Source organism: Scyliorhinus torazame, chromosome 5 (genome assembly GCF_047496885.1).
Source record: "Scyliorhinus torazame isolate Kashiwa2021f chromosome 5, sScyTor2.1, whole genome shotgun sequence".
NCBI lineage: Eukaryota > Metazoa > Chordata > Chondrichthyes > Carcharhiniformes > Scyliorhinidae > Scyliorhinus > Scyliorhinus torazame.
Window position 1 is genome coordinate 154,296,516 of NC_092711.1, and position 25,971 is coordinate 154,322,486.

The 25,971-nt window shown below is 47.9% G+C and overlaps 1 protein-coding gene and 1 long non-coding RNA gene across 5 annotated transcripts; one reads left to right on the forward strand and one right to left on the reverse strand.

Moving 5' to 3' along the window:
- Positions 1 to 365: 365 nt before the first annotated feature.
- Positions 366 to 4,058, reverse strand: LOC140420150 (uncharacterized). The gene is made up of 3 exons (XR_011946206.1): positions 3,893 to 4,058; positions 3,228 to 3,631; positions 366 to 705 (listed from the first exon to the last, which is right to left on the reverse strand). It is a non-coding gene; the product is annotated as an uncharacterized lncRNA (long non-coding RNA).
- Positions 4,059 to 4,222: 164 nt separating this feature from the next.
- Positions 4,223 to 24,468, forward strand: LOC140420151 (uncharacterized). Of its 4 annotated transcripts, XR_011946207.1 has the most exons (3): positions 4,223 to 4,292; positions 7,655 to 9,831; positions 22,486 to 24,468. XR_011946207.1 is itself a non-coding variant. In XM_072504170.1 (2 exons), the coding sequence occupies exon 2, from the start codon at positions 8,013 to 8,015 to the stop codon at positions 9,168 to 9,170; it is 1,158 nt and encodes a 385-aa protein (XP_072360271.1). In that variant the 5' UTR covers positions 4,223 to 4,292; positions 7,655 to 8,012; the 3' UTR covers positions 9,171 to 10,874. The 4 variants fall into 4 exon arrangements, 3 of the variants coding, with proteins under 3 accessions (XP_072360271.1, XP_072360273.1, XP_072360274.1); XM_072504170.1 differs by lacking the exon at positions 22,486 to 24,468 and having other exon boundaries at positions 7,655 to 10,874; XM_072504172.1 differs by lacking the exons at positions 4,223 to 4,292; positions 7,655 to 9,831 and adding an exon at positions 13,966 to 14,631.
- The last annotated feature ends 1,503 nt before the right edge of the window (positions 24,469 to 25,971 follow it).

Genomic DNA, 25,971 nt, shown 5'->3' on the forward strand with positions numbered 1-25,971 from the left:
AGGAAGGAGATACAGAGCTTCCCAGAGGAACCGGCCTCCACATTGCTGGAGGAGCTGTTGACGACAAGAGGACTGGAGAAGGGGGCAGTGTCAGCGGTGTACGGAGCTATTCTGGAAGAGGATCAGGCTCCACTGGAAGGGATCAAAGCAAAGTGGGAGGAAGAGCTGGGAGAGGTTATAGAGGAGGGGGTCTGGTGTGAGGTGCTCCGGAGAGTAAATGCCTCCACCTCATGTGCGAGGTTGGGGCTGATACAGCTGAAGGTGGTATATAGAGCGCACCTCACGAGGGCGAGGATGAGCCGATTTTTTGAAGGAGTAGAGGATGTGTGTGAGCGTTGCGGGGGGGGGGGGGGGGGGGGGGCGGGTGGCTGTGTAGATTAAGGGTGACTATGGGTAATCCCTGATTCCTTTTTGTCATTTGTTTATGTAAACATGCGGGTTGAGGTTTGGGGGTTGGTGGGTAGATGGGATCGTTGTTATTATGGGGATTGACATATCTTGTTGATTATTGTTTATTGTTGATGGGTGTAAATGTGGGAGAAAATGTGAAAAAGGAGGAGAATAAAAAAATTTTTTGAAAAAGGTCTTTCCACAGTCAGTGCTCTGGAACACTCTCACTTGTGTGTGTCCCAAGGAATCAAGTGACTGTCAGATTGAGACGTAACATTTGAGATTTCTGTCTGTAATTCCTCCTCTTCTAATATCCTGAAAAACAATTTACAAAAGTCATCACTGTCAGTACAGGACTGAAAGTCAGAACAGACAATTCTGCTTCCTATGGAACATTCTTCCTTCTCTTATTCCCCAAAAGCTGTAAATCTCCATCCCACACACTCTCCCTCCATTCTCACTCTGCTGTATCTAATATTCACCCTCCCAATTCTCCTGTAGGTGCTGATTCAGGCTGATTGACAGATCCCTGCTCACTGCTTCCTGTCCTGGACACAGAGATCATAACAAATAGGAGCTGCAGTCAGCCATTTGGCCCATTGAACTTGCTGAACCCTTTATTGAGTTCAATTGCCGATCTCTTCAACACCATTTTCCCACACTATCTCCCATATCCCTTGATATCTTCAACATCTCGAAACCTTAATCTCAAAATGGAAAATACTTGATGACAGACATCTGGAGTAGAGAATTCCAAAGCTTCACCGCATCCTCGAGTGAAGAATTCACTCCTCATCTTCACTTTCACTTGATTTTTCTACCTGTACCCCATGACACTCAACTCTCTTGTCAATCGGAAATCTGTCTAACTTCACGGCGTTGTGGACCCAGGTTCGATTCCGGCTCCGGGTCACGAGTCTGAAAGTGAAATGAAAAATGAAAATCGCTTGTCACAAGTAGGCTTCAAATGAAGTTACTGTGAAAAGCCCCTAGTCGCCACATTCTGGCACCTGTTCGGGGAGGTTGGTACGGGAATTGAACTGTGCTGCTGGCCTGCCTTGGTCTGCTTTAAAAGCCAGCGATTTAGCTCAGTGTGCTAAACCAGCCCCTGGTTTGAGACATGCACATTCTCCCCGTGTCTCCATGGGTCTCATAACCACAACCCAAAGATGTGCGGCCGCCGCTCCCACAATCCCCCCATGCTGGAGAAACTGCTCTATTCCATGCTGGGAATTCGGACTTGGTCAAGTTTGAATATATAGACTCAGACAGGCTGCTAGGGCATATCTGGAACTGCCCTATCAACTCGCCATCAACAGATCATTGCACTCTATTCATATGCACAAGCCCATTGTCAGTATCCCAGATCGAGCCAGACTCTTGGGCACCCAGAACAACAGGTTTTGTGCAAGCAAATACCACAGAGAAGGATACCTGGGGGTGGGACCCAGTCTCCTGTCAAGCAAACATCAAGAAACCCATTGGGTATTGGGACCCTCTCCCGAGACCTCAATGGCCAGAAGCCAGAGAAGTTTCTGGAAAAGGCAGGGAGGGAGGAGGATAAAAATAGATGTCCAAGACACACCAGCAGCGAAAACCTGGTGTGGGAGATGACCCTGACTAACCCCAGACTGACCAGAGAAGGAAGGAGGGAGGAATTGCCAGTGAGACAAATTTAGTGATGATGGACGAGAGAGGCTTGAGGATCGGATCTACAGTTCAATCCAGCGATCTTTGCGGGTAGTATAGCCGAATCCTGGGTAATTCTTGTATATAAACTTGGGTTAATTCACGGATTAACTTTGTTCAATAAAGATTGTTGAACTTGTATTTTGTCCTTTGTTCTCCTCACTAGTAAATGACACCTGGGTAGAACTTTGATTAAAATACTGGTTGACATATCTGAGATTTTACAGATACAATAGGCTCCCCTATTGTTATTGCTCTTCCTCTCTTTCCCCTCTCCTGTACAGACAGGCTGCTTGTGGTGCCAGAAACTTGCCTCTGTTCATACTCCCTGGAGGGACCAGCCTCATCAACCTCCAAAATGGAATACTGATTTGCGAGCGGGGCCCCAGGAGACTCCTGAACTACCTGCCTCTTTCTCTTGGATTGCATAGCGGTCACCCATTGCCTTCCTTCCTCAAGTTCCTCCAGCTGCAATGTGACCACCTCTCTAAACATGCTATCCACGATGCTCTCAGACTCATGGATGCCCACAGCCTCCGTTCCAGCTCTGAAACCCAAGCTTTCAGGAGCTGCAGCTGGGCACACTTCCTGCACACAATGCTGGTCCCGGGAACTGGAAATGCACCTGGATTCCCACATGGAGCAAGAGGACCAAACCAAGGCTTTGAGCTCTCCTGCCATGAGTAAACCCTTTAAATTTAAAATTTTAAATGAATACCATATATTTAAACAATAAATCAACAAAGTCCGTACCTCTATTATGTGGAGATAGTGACGTCGTGGTATTGTTGCTGTACTAGTAATCCAGAGACCCAGGGTGATGCTCCGGGGACCTGGGTTCGAATCCCACCAGGGCAGATGGTGGAATTGGAATTAAATAAAAATCTGGAGTTTAAAGTCCAGTGATGACCATGAAGCCATTGTCAATTGTTGTAAAAACCCATCTGGTTCACTAATGTCCTTTAGGGAAGGAAATCTGTCATTCTTACCTGGTCTGGCCTACATGTGATTCCAGCCCCACAGCAATGTGGTTGACTCTTACATGTCCTCAGGGATGGGCAATAAATGCTGGACGAGCCAGCGACGCCCACATTCATGAACAAATAAAACAACGACTTATAATTTAATATAGGATGAAAAATACCCACCAGGACTGGTGAATTTCCAGCTTCAGTGGGGATATGAATCCTTTCCCACATTCCTCATATTTCCATTGTTTCTCCTTGCAAGTGTCTTTCTGCGTCTCAACATTCAATTCATTTGTTGAAGCCTTGTCCACACACGTGTTGGGTCTTTACCTGCACCAATTCTTTATGTTTTCTTCAAGCTATATAACTGATTAAAGCTATTTCCACATTCTGTGCACTGGAACACTATCACTCGGATATGTGTGTATCTCGGTGCTTTTCCAGTCAAATTGATTCATAAAATCTTCTGCAGTAGACAAAATCGACAAACGTTTATCCAACAATTGAAGGCTAATGAATAGAGCAGATCTGCAGCTGATGTTTGGTGTGAGGTTTCTGTCTGCAAATCCTCTCCGTCTGATATCCTGTAAAAGGAGTTTTAAAAATGTATCACTGTCAGTACAGGATAGAAATTCAGAACAGACAATTGTAGTTTCCCCAAAAGCTGTAAATCTCCGTCCCACACACTCTCCCTCCATTCTCACTCTGCTGTATCTAATATTCACCCTCCCAATTCTCCTGAGGGGCTGATTCAGGCTGATTGACAGGTCCCTGCTCAGTGCTTCCTGGCCGATATTAATTTACTGTCCCCTTAAAAATCAGCCACCTCCTGGGGAAACCAGAACCTTTAATTGTGTGAGAGATCTGCGTGAATGAGACAATAGGAATCATTCTGCTCCGCGGTGACGTCTCTGCATTCCAGTGCGCAGGCACGGTCCCGGGAACCCCGCCGGGGCCCACTCATTGTTCTCACTCCTCGAGACAAGGTTTCCAGGCAACCGGCTGACGTCTCCGACCAGAACCTGTGACACCCCCGGGGGGGGGGGGGGGGGGCAGGGGGGCAGCGACTGCGCAAGCCCAAGGGAGAGGGGGCACTGAGCATGTGCGGGGGAGAGCTCACCTCCTGACTTTTCAGCATTGGTGTTGACCAATGGGAAGAGTTGGACGACCGGAAGGACTCTGGTCCTGCAGCCAATGGGAGTGATTGAAGATTGAGCTTCACACCTCCTCCTGTCTCCAACATCTGTGAGTAAAACACTTTCTTTTCTCCCCCTTTCCATTTCTTTTCTCATTCTCACCTTCAATTGGTCACTTGCAGCAACTGAAGGGAAAGGAAGTGAATCCAGGGAGGGTGCAGACTCTGGAAAGCTTGGCCCAGGTCTCTCTCTTAAAGACATTGACAACCTTTGCTCCCTCAGCTTGACACATTTATTTGTCTGGCTAAAAGGATGGTCTCTTTCCTAATGTTCACAATTAAAGTGCTGATTTCCCCAGCATGGCTGTCATTTAAGGTGACAGTAAATTAATATCGGAGAGAGATAATAATCATAATCTTTATTATTGTCACAAGTAGGCTTACAGTATCACTGCAATGAAGTTACTATGAAAAGCCCCTAGTCGTCACAGTCTGGTGCCTGTTCGGGTACACAGAGGAAGAATTCAGAATGTCCAATTCACCTAACAAGCAACTCTTTCGGAATTTGTGAGAGGAAACCGGAGCACCCGGAGGAAACCCACACAGACATGGGGAGAAAGTGCAGACTCCGCACAGTCAGTGGCCCAAGCCGGAAATCGAACCTGTGACCCTGGCGCTGTGAAGCAACAGTGCTAAACACTATGCTACTGTGCCACCCGGTTTAGCACACTGGGTTAAATCGCTGGCTTTTAAAGCAGACCAAGGCAGGCCAGCAGCACAATAAGCGATTTTCATTTAATTTTTCATGATATGTCTGGTGTTGTTGTATGTCAGGAGGGCTAGAAGGGGTCACGAAAAGTCATTGGCAAATAGGGTTAAGGAAAATCCCAAAACTTTTTACATGTACATAAAAAGCAAGAGGGTAGCCAGGGAAAGGGTTGGCCCACTGAAGGATAGGCAAGGGAATCTATGTGTGGAGCCAGAGGAAATGGGCGAGGTACTAAATGAATACTTTGCATCAGTATTCACCAAAGCAAAGAAATTGGTAGATGTTGAGTCTGGAGAAGGGTGTGTAGATAGCCTGGGTCACATTGAGATCCAAAAAGACGAGGTGTTGGGTGTCTTAAAAAATATTAAGGTAGATAAGTCCCCAGGGCCTGATGGGATCTACCCCAGAATACTGAAGGAGGCTGGAGAGGAAATTGCTGAGGCCTTGACAGAAATCTTTGGATCCTCACTGTCTTCAGGGGATGTCCCGGAGGACTGGAGAATAGCCAATGTTGTTCCTCTGTTTAAGAAGGGTAGCAAGGATAATCCAGGGAACTGCAGGCCGGTGAGCCTTACTTCAGTGGTAGGGAAATTACTGGAGAGAATTCTTCGAGACAGGATCTACTCCCATTTGGAAGCAAATGGACGTATTAGTGAGAGGCAGCATGGTTTTGTGAAGGGGAGGTCGTGTCTCACTAACTTGGTAGAGTTTTTCGAGGAGGTCACTAAGATGATTGATGCAGGTAGGGCAGTGGATGTTGTCTATATGGACTTCAGTAAGGCCTTTCACAAGGTCCCTCATGGTAGACTAGTACAAAAGGTGAAGTCACACGGGATCAGGGGTGAGCTGGCAAGGTGGATACAGGACTGGCTAGGTCATAGAAGGCAGAGAGTAGCAATGGAAGGATGCTTTTCTAATTGGAGGGCTGTGACCAGTGGTGTTCCACAGGGATCAGTGCTGGGACCTTTGCTCTTTGTAGTATATATAAATGATTTGGAGGAAAATGTAACTGGTCTGATTAGTAAGTTTGCAGACGACACAAAGGTTGGTGGAATTGCGGATAGCGATGAGGACTGTCAGAGGATACAGCAGAATTTAGATTGTTTGGAGACTTGGGCAGAGAGATGGCAGATGGAGTTTAATCCGGACAAATGTGAGGTAATGCATTTTGGAAGGTCTAATGCAGGTAGGGAATATACAGTGAATGGTAGAACCCTCCAGAGTATTGAAAGTCAAAGAGATCTAGGAGTACAGGTCCACAGGTCATTGAAAGGGGCAACACAGGTGGAGAAGGTAGTCAAGAAGGCATAGGGTATGCTTGCCTTCATTGGCCGGGGCATTGAGTATAAGAATTGGCAAGTCATGTTGCAGCTGTATAGAACCTTAGTTAGGCCACACTTGGAGTATAGTGTTCAATTCTGGTCGCCACACTATCAGAAGGATGTGGAGGCTTTAGAGAGGGTGCAGAAAAGATTTACCAGAATGTTGCCTGGTATGGAGGGCATTAGCTATGAGGAGCGGTTGAATAAACTCGGTTTGTTCTCACTGGAACGAAGGAGGTTGAGGGGAGACCTGATAGAGGTCTACAAAATTATGAGGGGCATAGACAGAGTGGATAGTCAGAGGCTTTTCCCCAGGGTAAAGGGGTCAATTACTAGGGGGCATAGGTTTAGGGTGAGAGGGGCAAGGTTTAGAGTAGATGTACGAGGCAAGTTTTTTACGCAGAGGGTAGTGGGTGCCTGGAACTCGCTACCGGAGGAGGTGGTGGAAGCAGGGACGATAGTGACATTTAAGGGGCATCTTGCCAAATACATGAATAGGATAGGAATAGAGGGATACGGACCCAGGAAGTGTAGAAGATTGTAGTTTAGTTGGGCAGCATGGTCGGCACGGGCTTGGAGGGCCGAAGGGCCTGTTCCTGTGCTGTACATTTCTTTGTTCTTTGTTCTATGGTATACATTCGATATATTATTCAGGGTTCTGTAATAAAGCACATTTATTATTATTTCTAGCTGTGTAATATAGTATAGTAACTATGTTATATATTTCCAATCATCTCTTCCATCAGATGGTTGTTAGTCTCTGGATTTCTCTTCCACAGGGACCAGTGGAGGCTGGGTCATTGAATAGTTTTACGGATGAGTTGGATAGATTTCTGAGTAATGAAGGTTATGGGGAACAGGTGGGAAAATGGAAAGAAGGCTGAGATGAGGAGGGATTTCTTCACTCGAGGATGTGGTGAAGCTTTGGAAGTCTCTGCCCCAGAGGACTGTGGAGCCTCAATCATCAAGTATTTTCAAGACAGAGATTGATAGGTTACTAGATATTGAAGATATTGAGGGATATGGGGGATAGTGTGGGAAAATGGTGCTGAGGTAGATCAGCCAATGATCTCATTGAATGGTTGGGCAGGGTCGATGGGCTGAATGGCCGACTGCAACTCCGATTTGTTATGGTTTCCGTGTCCAGGACAGGAAGCAGTGAGCATGGATCTGTTAATCTGCCTGAATCAGCACCTTCAGGAGAATTGTGAGGGCGAATATTAGATACAGCAGAGTGAGAATGGAGGGAGAGTGTGTGGGACGGAGATTTACAGCTTTTGGTGAATGAGAGAGGAAAAAATGTTCCATTGTAAGTAGAATTGTCTGTTCTGAATTTCGATCTTATGCTGACTGTAATGTCTTTTCCAAACTGTTTTCACAGGATATTAGAAGAGGAGGAATTACAGACAGATATCTCAAACATCATGTCTCGGTCTCACATACTCACTCAATTCATCAGGGCCTAAATGTCATTGGTCTTTGAATCTAGAGGGAGAATGGTTTACCGATCTGTTGACTTCAAAAGATTTTAAACATCAGTGTGACTGCAAATGCACCAAGATACACACACCCGAGTGAGAGTGTTCCAGAGCACTGACTGTGGAAAGAGCTTTAACCAGTTACACAGCTTGAATAAATATCACACCATTCACAGCGGGGAGAGACCGTGCATGTGTTCTGTGTGTGGACGAGGCTTCAACTGACCGGCAAACCTGGAGAGACACAGGGATTAACAAAACATGGAGAAACCTTGGAAATGTGGGGACTGTGGGAAGGGATACAGAGTCCCATCTGCGCTGGAAACTCATCGACGCATTCACACCGGGGAGAGGCCGTTCACCTGCTCTGTATGTGGGAAGGGATTCACTCATTTAATCTGTCTGCAGTCACACCAGCGAGTTCACACAGGAGAAACACTATTCACCTGCTCTCAGTGTGGGAAAGGATTCAGTGATTCATCCAACTTCCAGAGACATCAGCGGGTTCACTCTGGGGTGAAGCCGTTCACCTGCCCTCAGTGTGGGAAGGGATTTATTCAGTCATCCAACCTACAGATACACCAGCGAGTTCACACTGGGGAGAAGCCATTCACCTGCTCTCAGTGTGGGAAGGGATTCACACGGTTATCCAGCCTGCGGACACACCAGCGAATTCACACTGGGGAGAAGCCGTTCACCTGTGTTCAATGTGGGAAGGGATTCAGTAATTCATCCACCCTGCAGACACATCAGCGGGTTCATACTGGGGAGAAGCCGTTCACCTGCTCTCAGTGTGGGAAGCGATTTATTCAGTCATCTAATCTGCAGAGACATCAACGAGTTCACACTGGGGAGAGGCCATTCACCTGCTCTCAGTGTGGGAAGGGATTCAGTGATTCCTCCACCCTGCAGACACACCAGCGAGTTCACACCAGGGAGAGGCCACTTACCTGCTCTCATTGTGGGAAGAGATTCAGTGATTCATCCACCATGCAGAGACACCAGCGAGTTCACACTGGGGAGAGACCATTCACCTGCCCTCAGTGTGGGAAGGGATTCAGTCATTCATCCACCCTGCAGAGACATCAGCGGGTTCACACTGGGGCGAGGCCGTTCACCTGTTGTCAATGTGGGAAGGGATTCACTCAAACATCCACCCTGCAGAGACACCAGCGAGTACATACTGGCCAGAGGCCTTTCACCTGCTCTCAGTGTGGGAAAGGATTCACTCAGTTTTCCAATCTGCAGACACACCAGCGAGTTCACACTGGGGAGAGGCCATTCACCTGCTCTCAGTGTGGGAAGGGATTCACTCAGTTATCCAACCTGCAGAAGCATCAGCGAGTTCACACTGGGGAGACGCCGCTCAGCCCTGCCTTCATTTTACACAACGATCCTCTGCAATCCACCAATGCCTGAATAAACGGTTCTTAAAACACTGGTATGGGTATTAAAGGCACGGGTTTAATCCTGTGTTGCGGTTTACCTATTTCCTGGCAGGTATGACCAATTCTACAGAATCGACTACATTCTTTGCTGTCCTGGCTAGGAAGAATGCCTGTTGACTGATGCCTGGGTTTTCCAAATTTCCACAAGTCCTGCCATTGGTATCTCGTGCTACCCGTAGTATTTCCCTACAATGTTTGGGATATCTGATGAACAAACATCCACTCCTCATCCACAGGTCTATGAGGATGTCTCCACTTCCTCCTCAGAACTCCGTTCTTAATGTAATAACAGTTTGGAACCATTTCAGCCTCAACTTCCATGAGACCTAAATGTGCTAATCTCTATAACTCTGGTTCTGCCTCCTGGGCCTCAGTTAATGAAGTCCTAGCAAACACTTCCTCACAATTATCCTCATTCTCAAGGATAGTTTTGGCTGCTCTACCATCTGATTGTCGTGTGACTTTAATCTCTGGCGATGAACTTTGTTTAGCCATTGGCCAGGTCACCACACACGACGGAGAAATATCTGGAAACTGTTCCCGTAACTGTTTTGTCTCCTTATCTTCCCTCAGACACTCTGTAATCATGGGTGAAGCTACAACCTTCACAACTGCCAAATAATTCCCCAAAAGTAAGTCTACTCTGTCTACAGGTAACTTCTTAACCACTCTGACAACTACAGGACCTGATAATAAATCACATTCCAATTGTACTTTATACAATGGAACTGGGATATAATCTCCACTTATCCCATTCACCAACACCGTGGGCGGGATTCTCCCTCCGACCGCACCAGAAATCTGCTGCGGCGGGCCCCCGGGATTCTTCGTCTCGCCAGCCGGCCAATGGGGTTTCCCATTGTGGCCAGCCTCATGCCATCGGGAATTCCCCGGGCTGCCGGTGAAACGGAGAATCCCGACAGCGGAGAATCCAGCCCCTTAGCTTTCATTGAACTCTCCAGAGGAAAAACCAAATCCCTCTCCAGTAAGAGAGTTTGTGTAGGATCTGTGACCCTTGAAATAATTTTGGGTTTGGCTCCATCATTTGATGAAAATGGGATGATCTTCCTCTCAGATCAAAGCCCTGCATATCTCTCACCTACCTCACTCACCACACCTGCTTCCACAGCAGAGTTGACCTCGGGTCTCCTCATTCCACTTAGGGCAACTGTCTGCTCTGCAGTATTCTCCACTTTTGATGCCTTTTCCGAATCCTCCTTATGAATCTCAACAAGTCCCATGGGCTTTCCTTGCAACTTCCAACAGGCTGTACGAATGCTTCCCACTTTATTGGGATGGTAACACTGAGACCTTTGAGTCTCACCTCCATGCTCAGTACCTTCCTTCCTAGTCTGAGGAGACGACCTCCGAGCATTCCCAGCTATCTATTCCTTACCTTGGCTACCTCTCTTCCTTTCACTCTCCCACTTCCTGTCATTAACAAAATAATGGGGGTGACGGAACAAAGATTTAAATTTACGGATCAGCTCATAATGGTCAGCCATTATTGCTGCTTGTCTAGCGGTCATCCCCCTTTGGTCTTCAACGTGGATTCTTATCACAGAAGGTATTGAATTCTTAAATTCTTCTGGGAAAATTATTTTTCTCAGAGCACCATTGCTGGTTTCAACGCCCATGCTCATAACCACTGATTAAAATTGTCCTTTCAAATTCAGTATAAGTCTGCCCTGGTTGTTTCCTTAAATTCCAAAACGTTTGCCTCATTGGCTCCAAAACTAATTGATATACATCCAGAATAGTCTTTTACCTTGTCGTAACCCTTAGACAACCCCTCTGACAGGAAAGTATAAACTTCCTGCACTTGCCCCGTCAGTTTAGTTTGCATGCTCTCTCTTCCTTCGTCCACTCTATTTGAGTTGCTATTTTCTCAAATGCCATGAAGAATGTTTCTACATCTTTCCCCTCAAATCTTGGGAGGGCTTATATAAATTTAAACAGATCCCCACTAGGATTTGGACTGGGAAGGGTTATTCCTCCTCCTTTAATTTCCTTACTTCTGCCTTTAACTCCAACCATGATTCTCTCTCTCTTCTCCCTCCCTCTTTTGTCCTCTCATTCTCTTCTCCCTCTCTCTCTCTCTTTTCTTCCCTTTCCCACATCTCCATGTGGGAAAATTATGTCACAACACCCTGTGCTGGTGCGCGGTCAATTCCAGCCCCACTTTACCCGGAGTTGCAATACAAGTGAAATTAGATGTCATTTTAAAATACCGGAGGTTCTTGGCTGAATCTGCAGTCACCAAGTTTGTAACTTTAACACAGATAACCTTTTATTAAGTACAGTATTCTTACTTAACTGTCAGAAAAATATAACTGACGATCTAATACCTCTTTCCCCTTTCTGCACTACCCTTTCTTCTTTTTTTATAAAAACATTTTATTGAGGTATTTGTGATTTTGTAACAATAACAGAAGAAACAGTGTACATACAAATATAAACATAGTGCAAAGACCGTCTTCCTCCCTCACAGGTCCCACCTTGCACACAAATGTAAATTTATCCCCCCCCCCCTCTCTATCTGCTGACAGTTAATTTTTTCTAAAGAAGTCGACGAACGGCTGCCACCTCCGGACGATGCCTGACATTGACCCTCTCACGGCGAACTTGATTTTCTCCAGACAGAGAAAGCTAGCCATGTCAGTGAGCCAGGTCTCTGACTTTGGGGGCTTCGAGTCCCTCCAAGTTAATAGTATCCGTCTCCGGGCTACCAGGGAGGCAAAGGTCAGAACGTCTGCCTCGTTCTCCTCCTGGATTCCCGGATCTCCCGACACTAAGGAAATTGCCACCTCTGGACTTGGTGCCACCCTTGTTTTTAACACCTTGGACATTACATCCGCAAACTCCTGCCAGAATCCCCTATGCTTTGGGCATGTCCAGAACATATGGACATGGTTTGTTGGTCCTCCCGCATACCTTGCACACCTGTCTTCTATCTCAAAGGAACTTCTCATCCGGGCCAATGTCATGTGTGCCTGGTGAACGACCTTAAATTGTATCAGGCTGAGCCTGGCACATGATGTGGACGAGTTGACTCTACTTAACGCATCCGCCCAGAGATCGTCCTCTATCTCTCCTCCTAACTCCTCTTCCCATTTGTGTTTCAACTCCTCAGTCTGCGTTTCCTTTGACTCCATGATGTCTTTATAGATGTCCCAAACCTTCACCTCTCCCACCCAGATTCTGGAAACTACCCTGTCCTGTATCCCTCTTGGTGGTAGGAGCGGGAAGGTTGAGACCTGCCTGCGTAGGAAGTCTCGCGTCTGCAGGTACCTAAACTCATTCCCTCCCGTCAATTCAAATTTCTTCTCTACCTCCCTCAGGTTGGGAAAGCTCCTGTTGTGAACAGATCTCCCACCCTCTCGATCCCTGCTCTTTGATAAACTCCGAAACCCTCCATCCAGCCTCCCCGGGACAATCCGATGGTTATTGCAGATTGGAGTCCAGACCGATGCTCCCTCTGCTCCCACATGTTTCCTCCATTGCCCCCCAGACTCTCAGGGCCGCCACCACCACGGGGCTGGTGCAGTACTGTGCCGGCGGGAACGGCAGAGGTGCCGTTACCAATGCCCCCAAACCTGTGCCCTTACATGATGCTGCCTCTACTCCCCAGTCAATGTTAACTGGTTGTTGAATTGATCCAGCATTTCATCTCGAGGCTCTGGTCCCTCAAATATCCTGTTCCAAATTAATTCTGCGATGTGTTGCTTGTATTTCCGCTGGCAATATCGCTTGTGCTCTCTACCCATTTTCCACCAATTATATCTGTCACTATGTGTTTATTGTTAAAATATGGTAAAAAAAACGAATAAAAAGATGTTTTTTAAATCTTCTGTGAATATATTCAGTGAACCCCCCCCCCCCCCCACCACCATCCACCCCGGCCTCCACTGATCCCTGTGGAAGAGAAATCCAGAGACTTACAACCCTCTGAGGGAAGAGATGACTGGATTATATAACGTAGCTACAGTACGGTAGCAGCATGGTAGCACAGGTGGATAGCACTGTGGCTTCACAGCGCCAGGTTCCTAGGTTTGATTCCCCGCTGGGTCACTGTCTGTGCGGAGTCTGCATGTTCTCCCTGTGTCTGCGTGGGTTTCCTCTGGGTGTTCCGGTTTCCTCCCACAGTCCAAAGACCTTACCTTGTGTTGCCCTATTGTGTATTTTCTTTTATTCCCTTTTCTTCCCATGTACTTCATGATCTGTTGAGTTGCTCGCAGAAAAATACTTTTCACTGTACCTCGGTACATGTGACAATACACAAATCCAATCCAATCTAAGATGTGCAGGTTAGGTGGATTGGCCATGATAAATTGCCCTTTCGTGACCAAAAAGATTTGGTGGGTTATTGGGTTACGGGGATAGGGTGGAAGTGAGGACTTAAGTGGGTCTGTGCAGAATTGATGGGCTGAATGGCCTCCTTCTGCACTATATGTTCCATGTTCTATGTTTTACAATATTACACAACTAGAAATAATAATAAATATACTTTATTACTGAACCATCAATAACATATCTAATCGGTACCAGATAACTCTAGACATATCTCTGTCCTATATTAATTTCCTGCCCCTTCTGTGGAAACCAGCCCTTTAATTGTGAACATTTGGAAAGAGATATGTCTGGAGTTATATGGTACCGATTTAGCCAGACAAATAAATGTCAAGTTGAGGGAGCAAAGGATGTCAATGTCTTTAAAAGAGGAAGGAATTCACCTGAGGAAGGAACAGTGCTCCGAAAGGTAGTGTTTAAAACAAACCTGTTGTACTTTAACCTGGTGTTATAAGACTTCTTACTGTGCTCATCCCAGTCCAATGCCGGCATCTCCACATGTCTTTAAATGTCTTTAATGCTCGCATTCCTAGCATTGTTTGGCATCTTTGAATTTGTCTATATATGTGTTTCTGGAACAGACCTCTTCATTCACCTGAGGAAGGAGCAGCGCTCCGAAAGCTAGTGACATCGAAACAAACCTGTTGGACTTTAACCTGGTGTTGTAAGACTTCGTACTTTAAAAGAGAGAGAGAGACCTGGGCCAAGCTTTCCAGAGTCTGCACCCTCCCTGGATTCACTTCCTTTCCCTTCAGTTGCTGCAAGTGACCAATTGAAGGTGAGAATGAGAAAATAAATGGAAAGGGGGAGAAAAGAGTTTTACTCCCAGATGTTGGAGACAGGAGGAGGTTTCAGTCTGTGTGAAGCTCTATTTGCATTCACACATAGCCCGCACTTGATTGGCTGGAAAAGCAGAGCCTTTCAGCAGGATTGTCGGGGGCGGGGCCAATGTGCAGTTTGGACATGCGCAGTTCCGGGCCGGGGGAGGGGAAGATCAGCGAACGGCTTCCGGGCCCGTCACTGGCTGCTCAGCAAAGCTGCTGCTCCTTTGTCTTTGAAACCTCCTCCTGTCTCCAACATCTGTGAGTAAAACACTTTCTTTTCTCCCCCTTTCCATTTCTTATTCTGACCTTCAATTGGTGACTTGTTTAAATCCTGATGAGATGTTTCCCAGGCTGCTGTGGGAGGCAAGAGAGGAGATTGCAGAGGCTCTGAGAATAATTTTCAAATCTTCTCTGGTCACAGGAGCGGTGCCAGAGGACTGGAGACAGATAATGTGGTGCCATTATTCACAAAGGGAAGTAGGGAAAAAACATGTAATTACAGACCAGTGAGCTTAACTTCAGTGGTGGAGAAACTGTTGGAAACAATTCTGAGGGCCAGAATTCATCTCCACTTGGGGAGGTAAGGATTAAAGAAGGATAGTCAGCATGGTTTTGTCAGGGGGAGATCGTGTTCATAGAAGTATAGAATTTACAGTGCAGAAGGAGGCCATTCGGCCCATCGAGTCTGCACCGGCTCTTGGAAAGAATACCCTACCCAAGGTCAACACCTCCACCCTATCCCCATAACCCAGTAACCCCACCCAACACTAAGGGCAATTTTAGACACGAAGGGCAATTTATCTTGGCCAATCCACCGAACCCGCACATCTTTGGACTGTGGGAGGAAACCGGAGCACCCGGAGGAAACCCACGCACACACAGGGAGAATGTGCAGACTCCGCACAGTAGAATTTACAGAGCAGAAGGAGGCCATTCAGCCCATCGAGTCTGCGCCAGCTATTGGAAAGATCACCCTACCTAAGCCCACATCTCCACCCTATCCCAGTAACCCCACCTAACCCTTTTCGGACATGAGGGGCATAGCCATTGCAAAGCCAATCCACCTAACCTGCACATCTTTGAACTGTGGGAGGAAACCGGAGCACCTGGAGGAAACTCATGCAGGCACGGGGAGAACGTGCAAACTGCGCACAGACTGTGAGCAAAGCCGGAATCGAACCTGGGACCCTGGAGCTGTGAAGCAACTGTGCTAACCACTGTGCTACCGTGCTGTAGATGTGGTCTACATGGACTTCAGTGTGGCTTCAGTCTGTCATGGGAGACTGGTCAAGAAGGTAAGAGCCCAATTGATCCAGGGCAATTTGGCAAATTGGATCCAAAATTGGCTTTGTGGCAGGAGGCAGATGGTGATGGTTGAAGGTTGTCTTTGTGACTGAAACCCCGTGTCCAGTGTGTTCCGATAGGATTGCTGCTGGGTCCTTTGCTGTTTGTAGTGTACATTAATGATGTAGACGTGAATGTAGGTGGCAAGAGCGTATGCAGATGACAAAACATTGGTGGAGTGGTAAATAGGAGGAAAGCCTTGTATTACAGGACGCTATAGATGGTCTTGTTAGATGGTCAGAACAGTGGCAAATGATTTTAACCCTGCAAAGTGTGAGGTAATGCATGTTGGGAGGACTAACCAGGCAAGGGAATATACAATGAATGGTAGGATCCTAGGAAGCATAGAGGACCAGAGGGACCTTGGTGTGCATGTTCATAGATCCCTGAAGTCAGAAAGACACGGAGATAAGGTGGATAATAAGGGATATGGGATACTTGCTTTTATCAGCTGAGGTATTGAATATAGGAGCAGGGTGGTTATGATGGAGCTGTATAAAATGCGCATTAGGCTACAGCTGGAGTACTGTGCAGTTATGGTTGCTACTCTAGAGGAAGGATATGATTAGACTAGAAAGGGTGCAGAGGAGATTCACCAGGATGTTGCTTGGACGTTTCAGCTATGAAGAAAGGCTGGTTAGGAGTTGTTCCCCTTACAGCTGAGGAAGCTGAGGGGTAAGTGATTGAGGTCGACAAATTTATAAAAGACATTGCAAGAGTAGATTGGAAGAAACCTTTCCCCTTAATAGACATGTCGATAAACAGCGGGCATAAATTTAAGATGAGGGGCAGGAGATTTAGAGGGTATTTGAAGAAAAACATTTTCACCAGAGGATGGTGGGATATGGAACTCACTGCCTGAATTGTGGTAAAGGTGGGAAACCTCACAACATTGAAGAAGCATTTAGATGAGTATTTGACAGGTCAAAGCACACAAGGCTACAGACCAAGTGCTGGAAAATGGGATGAGAATAGATAGGTGCCTGATAACCAGTACAGACAGGATGGGCCGAAGGGCCTCTTGCGCTGCTGTGAAACTCTCTGATTCTATGAGGACAGCGATATATCTTGTGTTGTTACATTGCACAGATTAGATACATTATTGGTGGCCTTGGAATAAAGTACATTGATTATTCCAGTCTTGTAACGTAGAACTGTCGCTACGTTATATATTTCCAGTCGGATATATTACAGAACATCAGGAGTCCAATGGACATTTCGAGTTGATGCTGACTCTCTGTTGAGCATTTCTGTCAGTCTCGAGTCTGTCCCGTTTTGTAACCCTGCAGCACCCATCCAATTTCATTTAGAAATTATTTTTAAAAAATTATTTTTATTAAGGTTTTTATCGAAACAAAATTTTTACATAACCATTAACAACATTTAACAAAAGAAGGTGCACGTTAACATTATACAAAAAAAAAAGAATATACAGCAAGCAAACATTTCCCCACCTAACCAAACCCCCCCCTCCCCCTCCCAGATTGCTGCTGCTGACATTTTAACGCTCTCCTAGAAAGTCGAGGAATGCTGCCACCTCCGAGAGAACCCCATCATGGACCCTCTCAAGGCAAATTTATTTTCTCAAGACTGAGAAACCCAGCTCTGTCACTAACCCAGGTCTCCACAATCGGGGCTTTCTAGTCTCCACATTAAAAGGATCCGTCTCCGGCCTACCAGGGAGGCAAAGGCCAAAACCTCGACCTCTTTCGCTTCCTGAACTCCCGGATCGTCTGACACACCAAAGATCGCGATCCCTGGACTCGGCACCACCCGCGTGTTTAGGATCTTGGACATTGCCTTAGCGAATCCCTGCCAGAATCCTTTGAGAGCCGGACATACCCAGAACATATGGACATGGTTCGCTGGGCTTCCTGCACACCTATTCTCAACCCCAAAGAACTTGCTCATTCTCGCTGCCGTCATGTGTGCCCGATGGACCACCTTAAACTGAATTAAGCCAAGCCTGGCACATGATGAAGAGGAATTAACCCTGCTTCGGGCATCAGCCCACAGGCCCGCATCCAGCTCCCCACCTAGCTCCTCCTCCCACTTGCCCTTAAGTTCCACCCTGGGGCTTCCTCCGCCTCCTGTTGTTCTTGGTAGATGTCCGACACCTTCACCTCCCCTACCCAGGTGCCAGACACCACCCTTACCCAGGTGGCAGAGACCACCCTATTGTGTATCCTATGTGGGGGTAGCAACGGAAATGCCACCACCTTTTTTTTTTTAGAAAGGAGCGGACCTGAAGGTATCTGAAGGCATTTCCAGGGGGCAGATTAAATTTCTCCTCCAGCACCTTCAAGCTGGGAAAAGTCCCATCTATGAACAGGTCCCCCATCCTTTTAAAACCTGCCCTATGCCAGCTTTGGACCCCTCCGTTTATCTTGCCTGGAACAAATCTGTGATTGTTGCATATCGGGGTCCAAACTGAGGCTCCTTCCACCTTCCTGTGCCTTCTTCACTTACCCCCAGATCCTCAGTGCTGCCGCCACCACCGGACCTGAGGAGTAGTGCGCCGGCGAGAACGGCAGAGGTGCCGTTACCAGTGCCCCTAAGCTGGTGCCTTTGCATGACGCCGCCTCTAACCGCTCCCACGCCGACCCTTCCCCAATACCCATTTCCTATACTTCGCGCTAAAAACAGTCTCTTTACTTGCGGGGTCCTATTTGCCCAGACAAATCCCGAGATGATCTTGTTCACCCGCTTAAAGAAGGTCTTCGGGATGAAGATGGGAAGGCACTGGAAGACAAACAAAAATCTGGGGAGGACCGTCATCTTAACGGTCTGCACCTTCCCCGCTAGAGAAAGCGGGAGCATGTCCCACCTTTTAAAGTCCCCTCCATCCAGGGGATGGTTTAGCACACTGGGTTAAATCGCTGGCTTTTAAAGCAGACCAAGCAGCCCAGCAGCACGGTTCAATTCCCGTACCAGCCTCCCCGAACAGGAGCCGGAATGTGGTGACTAGGGGCTTTTCACAGTAACTTCATTGAAGCCTACTTGTGACAATAAGTGATTTTCATTTCATTTTTTCATTTATCCCGGCTCTACCAGCCGGGATAAGTTAAGCTTGTGCAGGGCATCCCAGTTTCGAGCCACCTGTATACCTAGGTACCGAAAGGTCTTCCCTACCATCTTACGTGAAAGCTCTCCCAGTCTCTTCTCTTGCCCTTTAGCTTGGATCACGAACATCTCACTTTTCCCCTTGTTTAATTTGTACCCTGAAAAGTTTCCGAAGTGCCTCAGTATCTGCATGACCTCCCCCATCCCCTCTAGTGGGTCCGAAATATAAAGGAGCAGATCATCCGCGTAGAACGAGACCCGATGCTCCTCTTCCCCCCACCCCCCCAAACCAACCCCTGCCAGTTCTTTGGAGCTCTCAGCGCTATGGCCAACGGCTCTATTGCAAGGGCAAATAATAACGGAGAGGGGGCACCCCTGCCTCGTCCCTCGGTGAAGCCTAAAATACTCCGACCTCATCCAGTTCGTGCACACACTTGCATCGGGGGCCTGATAAAGTATTTGACCCATCCTATGAATCCCTCACCGAATCCAAACGTTGTTAGTGTTTCCCACAGGTACTCCCATTCCACCCGGTCAAAGGCTTTCTCTGCATCCATCGCAGCCGCTACTTCTGCCTCCCCTCCTTCTGAGGGCATCATAATAATGTTTAGGAGCCTCCGTACATTGGTGTTCAGTTGCCTGCCCTTCACGAAGCTTGTCTGATCCTCCCCTATCACCCCTGGGACACAGTCCTCTATTCTAATCAATCTTGGCCAGCAATTTGGCATCTGCGTTCAAAAGCGATATCGGTCTGTTGGACCCACATTGTAGCGGATCTTTCTCCCGTTTGAGAATGAGTGAGATCGAGGCCTGTGACATTGTTGGGGGGAGGGTTCCTCTCTCTTTAGCCTCGTTAAAGGTCCTTAGCAGGAGTGGACTCAACAGTTCCGAAGATTTCTTGTAGAATTCTACAGGATAGCCACCTGGCCCCAGGGCCTTGCCCGACTACATACTCTCTCGGTTCTTAACAATCTCCTCCAACTAAATCGGGGCCCCAGTCCCTCCACCAGATCCTCTTCCACCTTTGGAAACCGCAATTGGTCCATGAATTACTTCACCCCTTCCCCTCCCGCCGGGGGTTCTGACTCGTACAGTTTACCATAAAACTCCTGAAAGACTTTGTTCACCTCCTCTGTGTCCAAGACCGTGTTACCTTCCTTATCCCTAACTCCCCCAATTTCCCTGGCCGCCTCTCTCCTACGAAGTTGGTGCGCCAGCATTCTACTCGCTTTCTCCCCATCCTCATAGACTGCCCCTTTTACCCTCCTCGGCTGTGCTGCCGCTTTCCCTGTGGTCAGCAGATCAAACTCCGCCTGCAGTCTCCGGCGCTCCTTGAGTAGCCCCGTCTCGGGGGGTCTCCGCGTAACTCCTGACTACTCTGAGTATCTCCTCTACTAGCCTCTCTCTCTTTCTCCGCTCTTTCTTTCTTCTCCCTATGGGATCTGATAGAGATTAACTCCCCTCTGATAACTGCCTTTCAGAGCCTCCCAAACCATAGTCGCTGTTACCTCTCTCATATCGTTTGTTTCCAAGTAGTTTTGGATGTTCCTATTTATCCGCCCACAAATTCGTCCGCTAGCAGTCCCACATCTAGTCTCCAGAGTGGGTGCTGCCCTCTCACTTCACCAAGTCGCAAGTCCACCCAGTGCGGAGCATGGTCAGAGACTGCAATGGCCGAGTACTCAGTCCCCTCCACCCTCGGGATCAACGCCCTGCTCACAACAAAAAAATCTTTATGAGAATAAACTTTGTGAACATGGGATAAAAAAGAGAACTTCTTCGCCCTCGGCCGAGCAAATCTCCATGGGTCTACGCCCCCCCCCCCCCCCCCCCCCCCCCCCCCCAATCAGCAGCCCCACGATCCCAATCCCTCAAGTCAAGCACCAGCTTAACACTAATTCTCCCCCCATTACGCTTCCATGAGTCAGCTGACCCATGCTGACCCCGGATGCTCCCGCTTCTGTCTCCAATCATCCTGTTTTCTCGTTATTCGGGACCCTCTCATCCCATAGAAAGCCTCAATTTAACTGCCTTTACAGCCCCCAACACGAAACAAACCCCAGAGGTTAACCCAGCCCCATAAAAGAAACAGCTCCAGATGCCTGAAGAGCAGCCCTAAGTATAGGGCCCCTCTCCCCCCTCTGTGGCTGCGCTCCGCAAACGCAGAGAGCATGGCCAGAGAAACAGGCAACAAAAAGGGAAACAACATAACATATCTCCCTCCAGCCACCTCCCCAGCCCCCTCAAACATTTAACATTACTCACAATCTTATGTTAGGACAACATCATGTTACACATCCCCAAAAGAGCGTTTCATCAAAGTGTAGCTGTCCTTTAGCTTGAGTTGAACTTCTCCACGCCTCGTCCGGTGTATTGAAGTAGTGATGCCGGTCTTGATACGTGACCCAAAGCCTCGCCGGATGCAGCAGCCCGAACTTCACCCTTTTGTTGTGGACGGCCGTCTTAGCACGGTTCAATCCAGCGCGCCTCTTGGCCAGTTCTGCTCCCAGGTCCTGGTATATGCGAATTACACTGTTCTCCCACTTGCTGCTCCGCTCCTTACCAGCCCATCGCAAGACACGTTCCTTGTCTGAGAAGCGGTGAAATTGCACCACCATAGCCCTCGGCGGTTCGTTAGTCTTGGGCTTCCTTGCGAGGACTCTGTGCGCCCCGTCCAGTTCCAGAGGCTGAGGGAATGCCCCCATCCCCAGCAGAGTCCCCAGCAGCGTGATCACAAATGCACTCGCGTCCGACCCCTCCGCACCCTCGGGGAGACCCAAAATTTGCAGGTTTTGTCTCCTGGACCTGTTTTCAAGGTCTTCCAATCTCTCCTGCCATCTCTTATGCAAGGCATCATGCGCCTCCACCCTGACGGCCAGAACAAGTATCTCCTCCTCGTTATCAGAGACCTTTTTCTCGATCTCCTTAATTGCCTTTTCCTGCATCTTCTGGGTCTGAACCATCTTCTCCATTGAGGCCTTCATCGGGGCCAGAATCTCCATTTTTAATTCTGCAAAGCAGCTTCTGAGGAAGTCCTGCTGTTCCCGCGACCACTGGGCCCACGCTGCCTGACCTGAGCCGGCCGCCATTTTGTGCTCCTGCGCCCGTTCCACCCGCTTCTCCGCACTCGCTTGCTTGGCAGCCCTACTTCTGGTCCCCTCCATGCACCGATGTGGGGAACCTTTCCAGCGTTGCTTGCCCCTTCGAATTTCACTGAGGGAGAGCCGCTAAAGCTCCTAAAAAGGGCCCGTAAGTCCGTTTGCGGCAGGAGCTGCCGTATTCGCGACCTACGCTCCCATGGCTGCCACCGGAATTCTCGAGTTTAGATTTGTTGATCAGCATCAATCAGCACCACCATGAGAATTGGGAGGGGAAGGAAGTGAATGCAGTCTTTATATTATACATATTTTTAGTCCAGTGACATAGTCTCTCTGGCAGCCTACATGAAGATTTTCAGGTCCCTGTGTCCAGGACAGGAAGCAGTGAGCAGGGACCTGTCAATCAGCCTGAATCGGCACCTTCAGGAGAATTGGGAGGGTGAATATTAGACACAGTAGAGTGAGAATGGAGGGAGAGTGTGTGGGATGGAGATTTACAGCTTTTGGGGAATGAGAGGGGAAAAAATGTTCTCCAGAAACTACAATTGTCTGTTCTGAATTTCTATCCTGTGCTGACCGCGATGTCTTTTGTAAACTCCTTTTACAGGATGTTAAAAGGTGAGAATTTACAGACAGGAATCTCAAATCATTGATTGTCCAACCTGGAGAGACACAAGGACACCCACATCATGGAGAAACAGTGGAAATGTGGGGACTGTGGACAGGGATTCAGAGCCCCATCTGAGCTGGAAACTCATCAACGGAGTCACACTGGGGAGAGGCCGTTCACCTGCTCTGTGTGTGGGAAGGGATTCAGTGATTCATCCAACCTGCTGGCACACCAGCGAGTTCACACAGGGGAGAGGCCATTCACTTGCTCTGACTGTGGGGTGGGATTCAGTCGTTCATCCCAACTGCTGACACATCAGACAGTTCACAATGGGGAGAGGCCATTCACCTGCTCGGAGTGTGGAAAGGGATTCACTCGGTTATGCAACCTGCTGAGACACAATATCACTCATACCCAGGAGAGACCCTTTAAATGCTCTGACTGCGGGAGCGGCTTCAAAAGCTCTCAGGACCTGATGACTCACCAGCGCGTTCACACTGAGGAGAGACCGTTCAGCTGCTCTGAATGCACAAAGAGGTTTAGAAAGTCATCTGTACTGCGGAGACACCAGCTGGTTCACACTGGGGAGAGGCCATTCACCTGCTCTGACTGTGGGATGGGATTCTTTCGGTCAACCCACCTACAGACACACCAGCGAGTTCACACTGGGGAGAGGCCGTTCATCTGCTCTCAGTGTGGGAAGAGATTTACTCAGTTAATCAATCTGCAGACACACCAGCGAGTTTACACTGGGGAGAGGCCGTTCATCTGCTCTCAGTGTGGGAAGAGATTTACTCAGTTAATCAATCTGCAGACACACAAGCGAATTCACACTGGGGAGAGGCCATTCACCTGCTCGGAGTGTGAGAAGGAATTCACTCAGTTATCCAGCCTGCAGAGACACCAGCGAGTTCACACAGGGGAGAGGCCCTTTACCTGCTCGGTGTGTGGGAAGGGATTCACTCGGTCCACATCCCTGCTGATACACCAGCAGGTTCACAAGTGATAACAGGGGTTGGATTCTGCTGTTTTTGCTGTTGTTAATCACATCCAGGACTGAACCATGTTCATTCTGACACTTGTTGAAGTGAGAGGGTCGGAGGCTTTCTTTCTGCTGGACTGGCTGGTCTCATGACTTTGCTTCCAGTGTGCTGATACGCTTTGAGCCTGGGAGAGCACATTTCCACTAAAATGATCCACAAAAGGGTTGAGGAACATTAAAAAAAAAAAAAATCTTTATTGTCACAAGTGGGCTTACATTAACACTGCACTGAAGTTACTGTGAGATTTTAACTGGGATAGAAAATAGTGTTTTTCCTCCACTACAGGTAGATCAAAAATAAATCCCGGTCTTTACAGAGATCCTAACAGGTGATTCAGAGCCACAAGTTTCAATTTCCCATTTGAGCCTCCAGCACCTTTCTGTCTCTCAATTCTCGTGTCAATGTCAGCCAGGCAACGGAGCTGAGGGCTGAAGTTAGCTGTGAATACCCTGTTGGGAATCTGCCATGGACATCACACAAACAGAGAGACAGCTAGGTTCTGGAGGACTGACTGGGAAACGGGCCTCCAACTAATCGGGGGGTGATGGTGCTGGAATAGGAGCTGGAATCAGTAGAAAGAAGAACCATAGTTTCTGGTTGAGCTTTGTGTGAGCTGTCTGACCATGATGACCATATATAAATAGCGAACCAGGTAATATGTTGTGATGAGGGTTTAGAAACAGACCCTGGGTAGACAAGTTCATTGAAGCTGTGGGCTTGTCAGCTGTACAGTGAAACCAGGCGTCCAACAGCCACGGAAACCTCTGATATTGTACACTGGGTTTAACCCTGTTCTGTATTAAACAGACCTATCTGATACTGGAGGTGATATAGTTAATCTGACCCTTTATTCATTAAATTCTAGCAATTAATAACATTGATTCAAGTACAATGTTTGCTCTGTTAATCTGTGAATAAAGTGGTGTCAGTTCATGCAGATCTATGTCTGGACTCAATTTCATTACTTATTTTTGTTACTGACTGGGTTCTCTCTCACCCAGTTTCAGTACACTGACTGGGTTCTCTCTCAGTTTCTGTCAGTACACTGACTGGGGTCTCTCTCTCTCACTGTTTCTCTCAGTACACTGACTGGGGTCTCTCTCTCTCACAGTTTCTCTCAGTACACTGACTGGGGTCTCTCTCTCTCACAGTTTCTCTCAGTACACTGACTGGGGTCTCTCTCTCTCACAGTTTCTCTCAGTACACTGACTGGGTTCTCTCTCTCTCACAGTTTCTCTCAGTACACTGGCTGGGTTCTCTCTCTCTCACAGTTTCTCTCAGTACACTGACTGGGCTCTCTCTCTCTCACAGTTTCTCTCAGTACACTGACTGGGTTCTCTCTCTCTCACAGTTTCTCGCAGTACACTGACTGGGTTCTCTCTCTCTCACAGTTTCTCTCAGTACACTGACTGGGTTCTCTCTCTCTCACAGTTTCTCTCAGTACACTGACTGGGTTCTCTCTCTCTCACAGTTTCTCTCAGTACAAAGAACAAAGAAATGTACAGCACAGGAACAGGCCCTTCGGCCCTCCAAGCCCGTGCCGACCATACTGCCCGACTAAACTACAATCTTCTACACTTCCTGGGTCCGTATCCCTCTATTCCCATCCTATTCATGTATTTGTCAAGATGCCCCTTAAATGTCCCTATTGTCCCTGCTTCCACTACCTCCTCCGGTAGTGAGTTCCAGGCACCCACTACCCTCTGCGTAAAAAACTTGCCTCGTACATCTACTCTAAACCTTGCCCCTCTCACCTTAAACCTATGCCCCCTAGTAATTGACCCCTCTACCCTGGGGAAAAGCCTCTGACTATCCACTCTGTCTATGCCCCTCATAATTTTGTATACCTCTATCAGGTCGCCCCTCAACCTCCTTCGTTCCAGTGAGAACAAACCGAGTTTATTCAATCGCTCCTCATAGCTTATGTCCTCCATACCAGGCAACATTCTGGTAAATCTCTTCTGCACCCTCTCTAAAGCCTCCACATCCTTCTGGTAGTGTGGCGACCAGAATTGAACACTATACTCCAAGTGTGGCCTAACTAAGGTTCTATACAGCTGCAACATGACTTGCCAATGCTTATACTCAATGCCCCGGCCAATGAAGGCAAGCATGCCGTATGCCTTCTTGACTACCTTCTCCACCTGTGTTGCCCCTTTCAATGACCTGTGGACCTGTACTCCTAGATCTCTTTGACTTTCAATACTCTTGAGGGTTCTACCATTCACTGTATATTCCCTACCTGCATTAGCCCTTCCAAAATGCATTACCTCACATTTGTCCGGATTAAACTCCATCTGCCATCTCTCCGCCCAAGTCTCCAGACAATCTAAATCCTGCTGTATCCTCAGACAGTCCTCATCGCTATCCGCAATTCCACCAACCTTTGTGTCGTCTGCAAACTTACTAATCAGACCAGTTACATTTTCCTCCAAAACAT

Excerpts from the sequence above, each read along its gene's own strand:
- LOC140420151 (XM_072504170.1), top strand. The coding sequence starts at position 8,013 with ATGGAGAAACCTTGGAAATGTGGGGACTGTGGGAAGGGATACAGAGTC.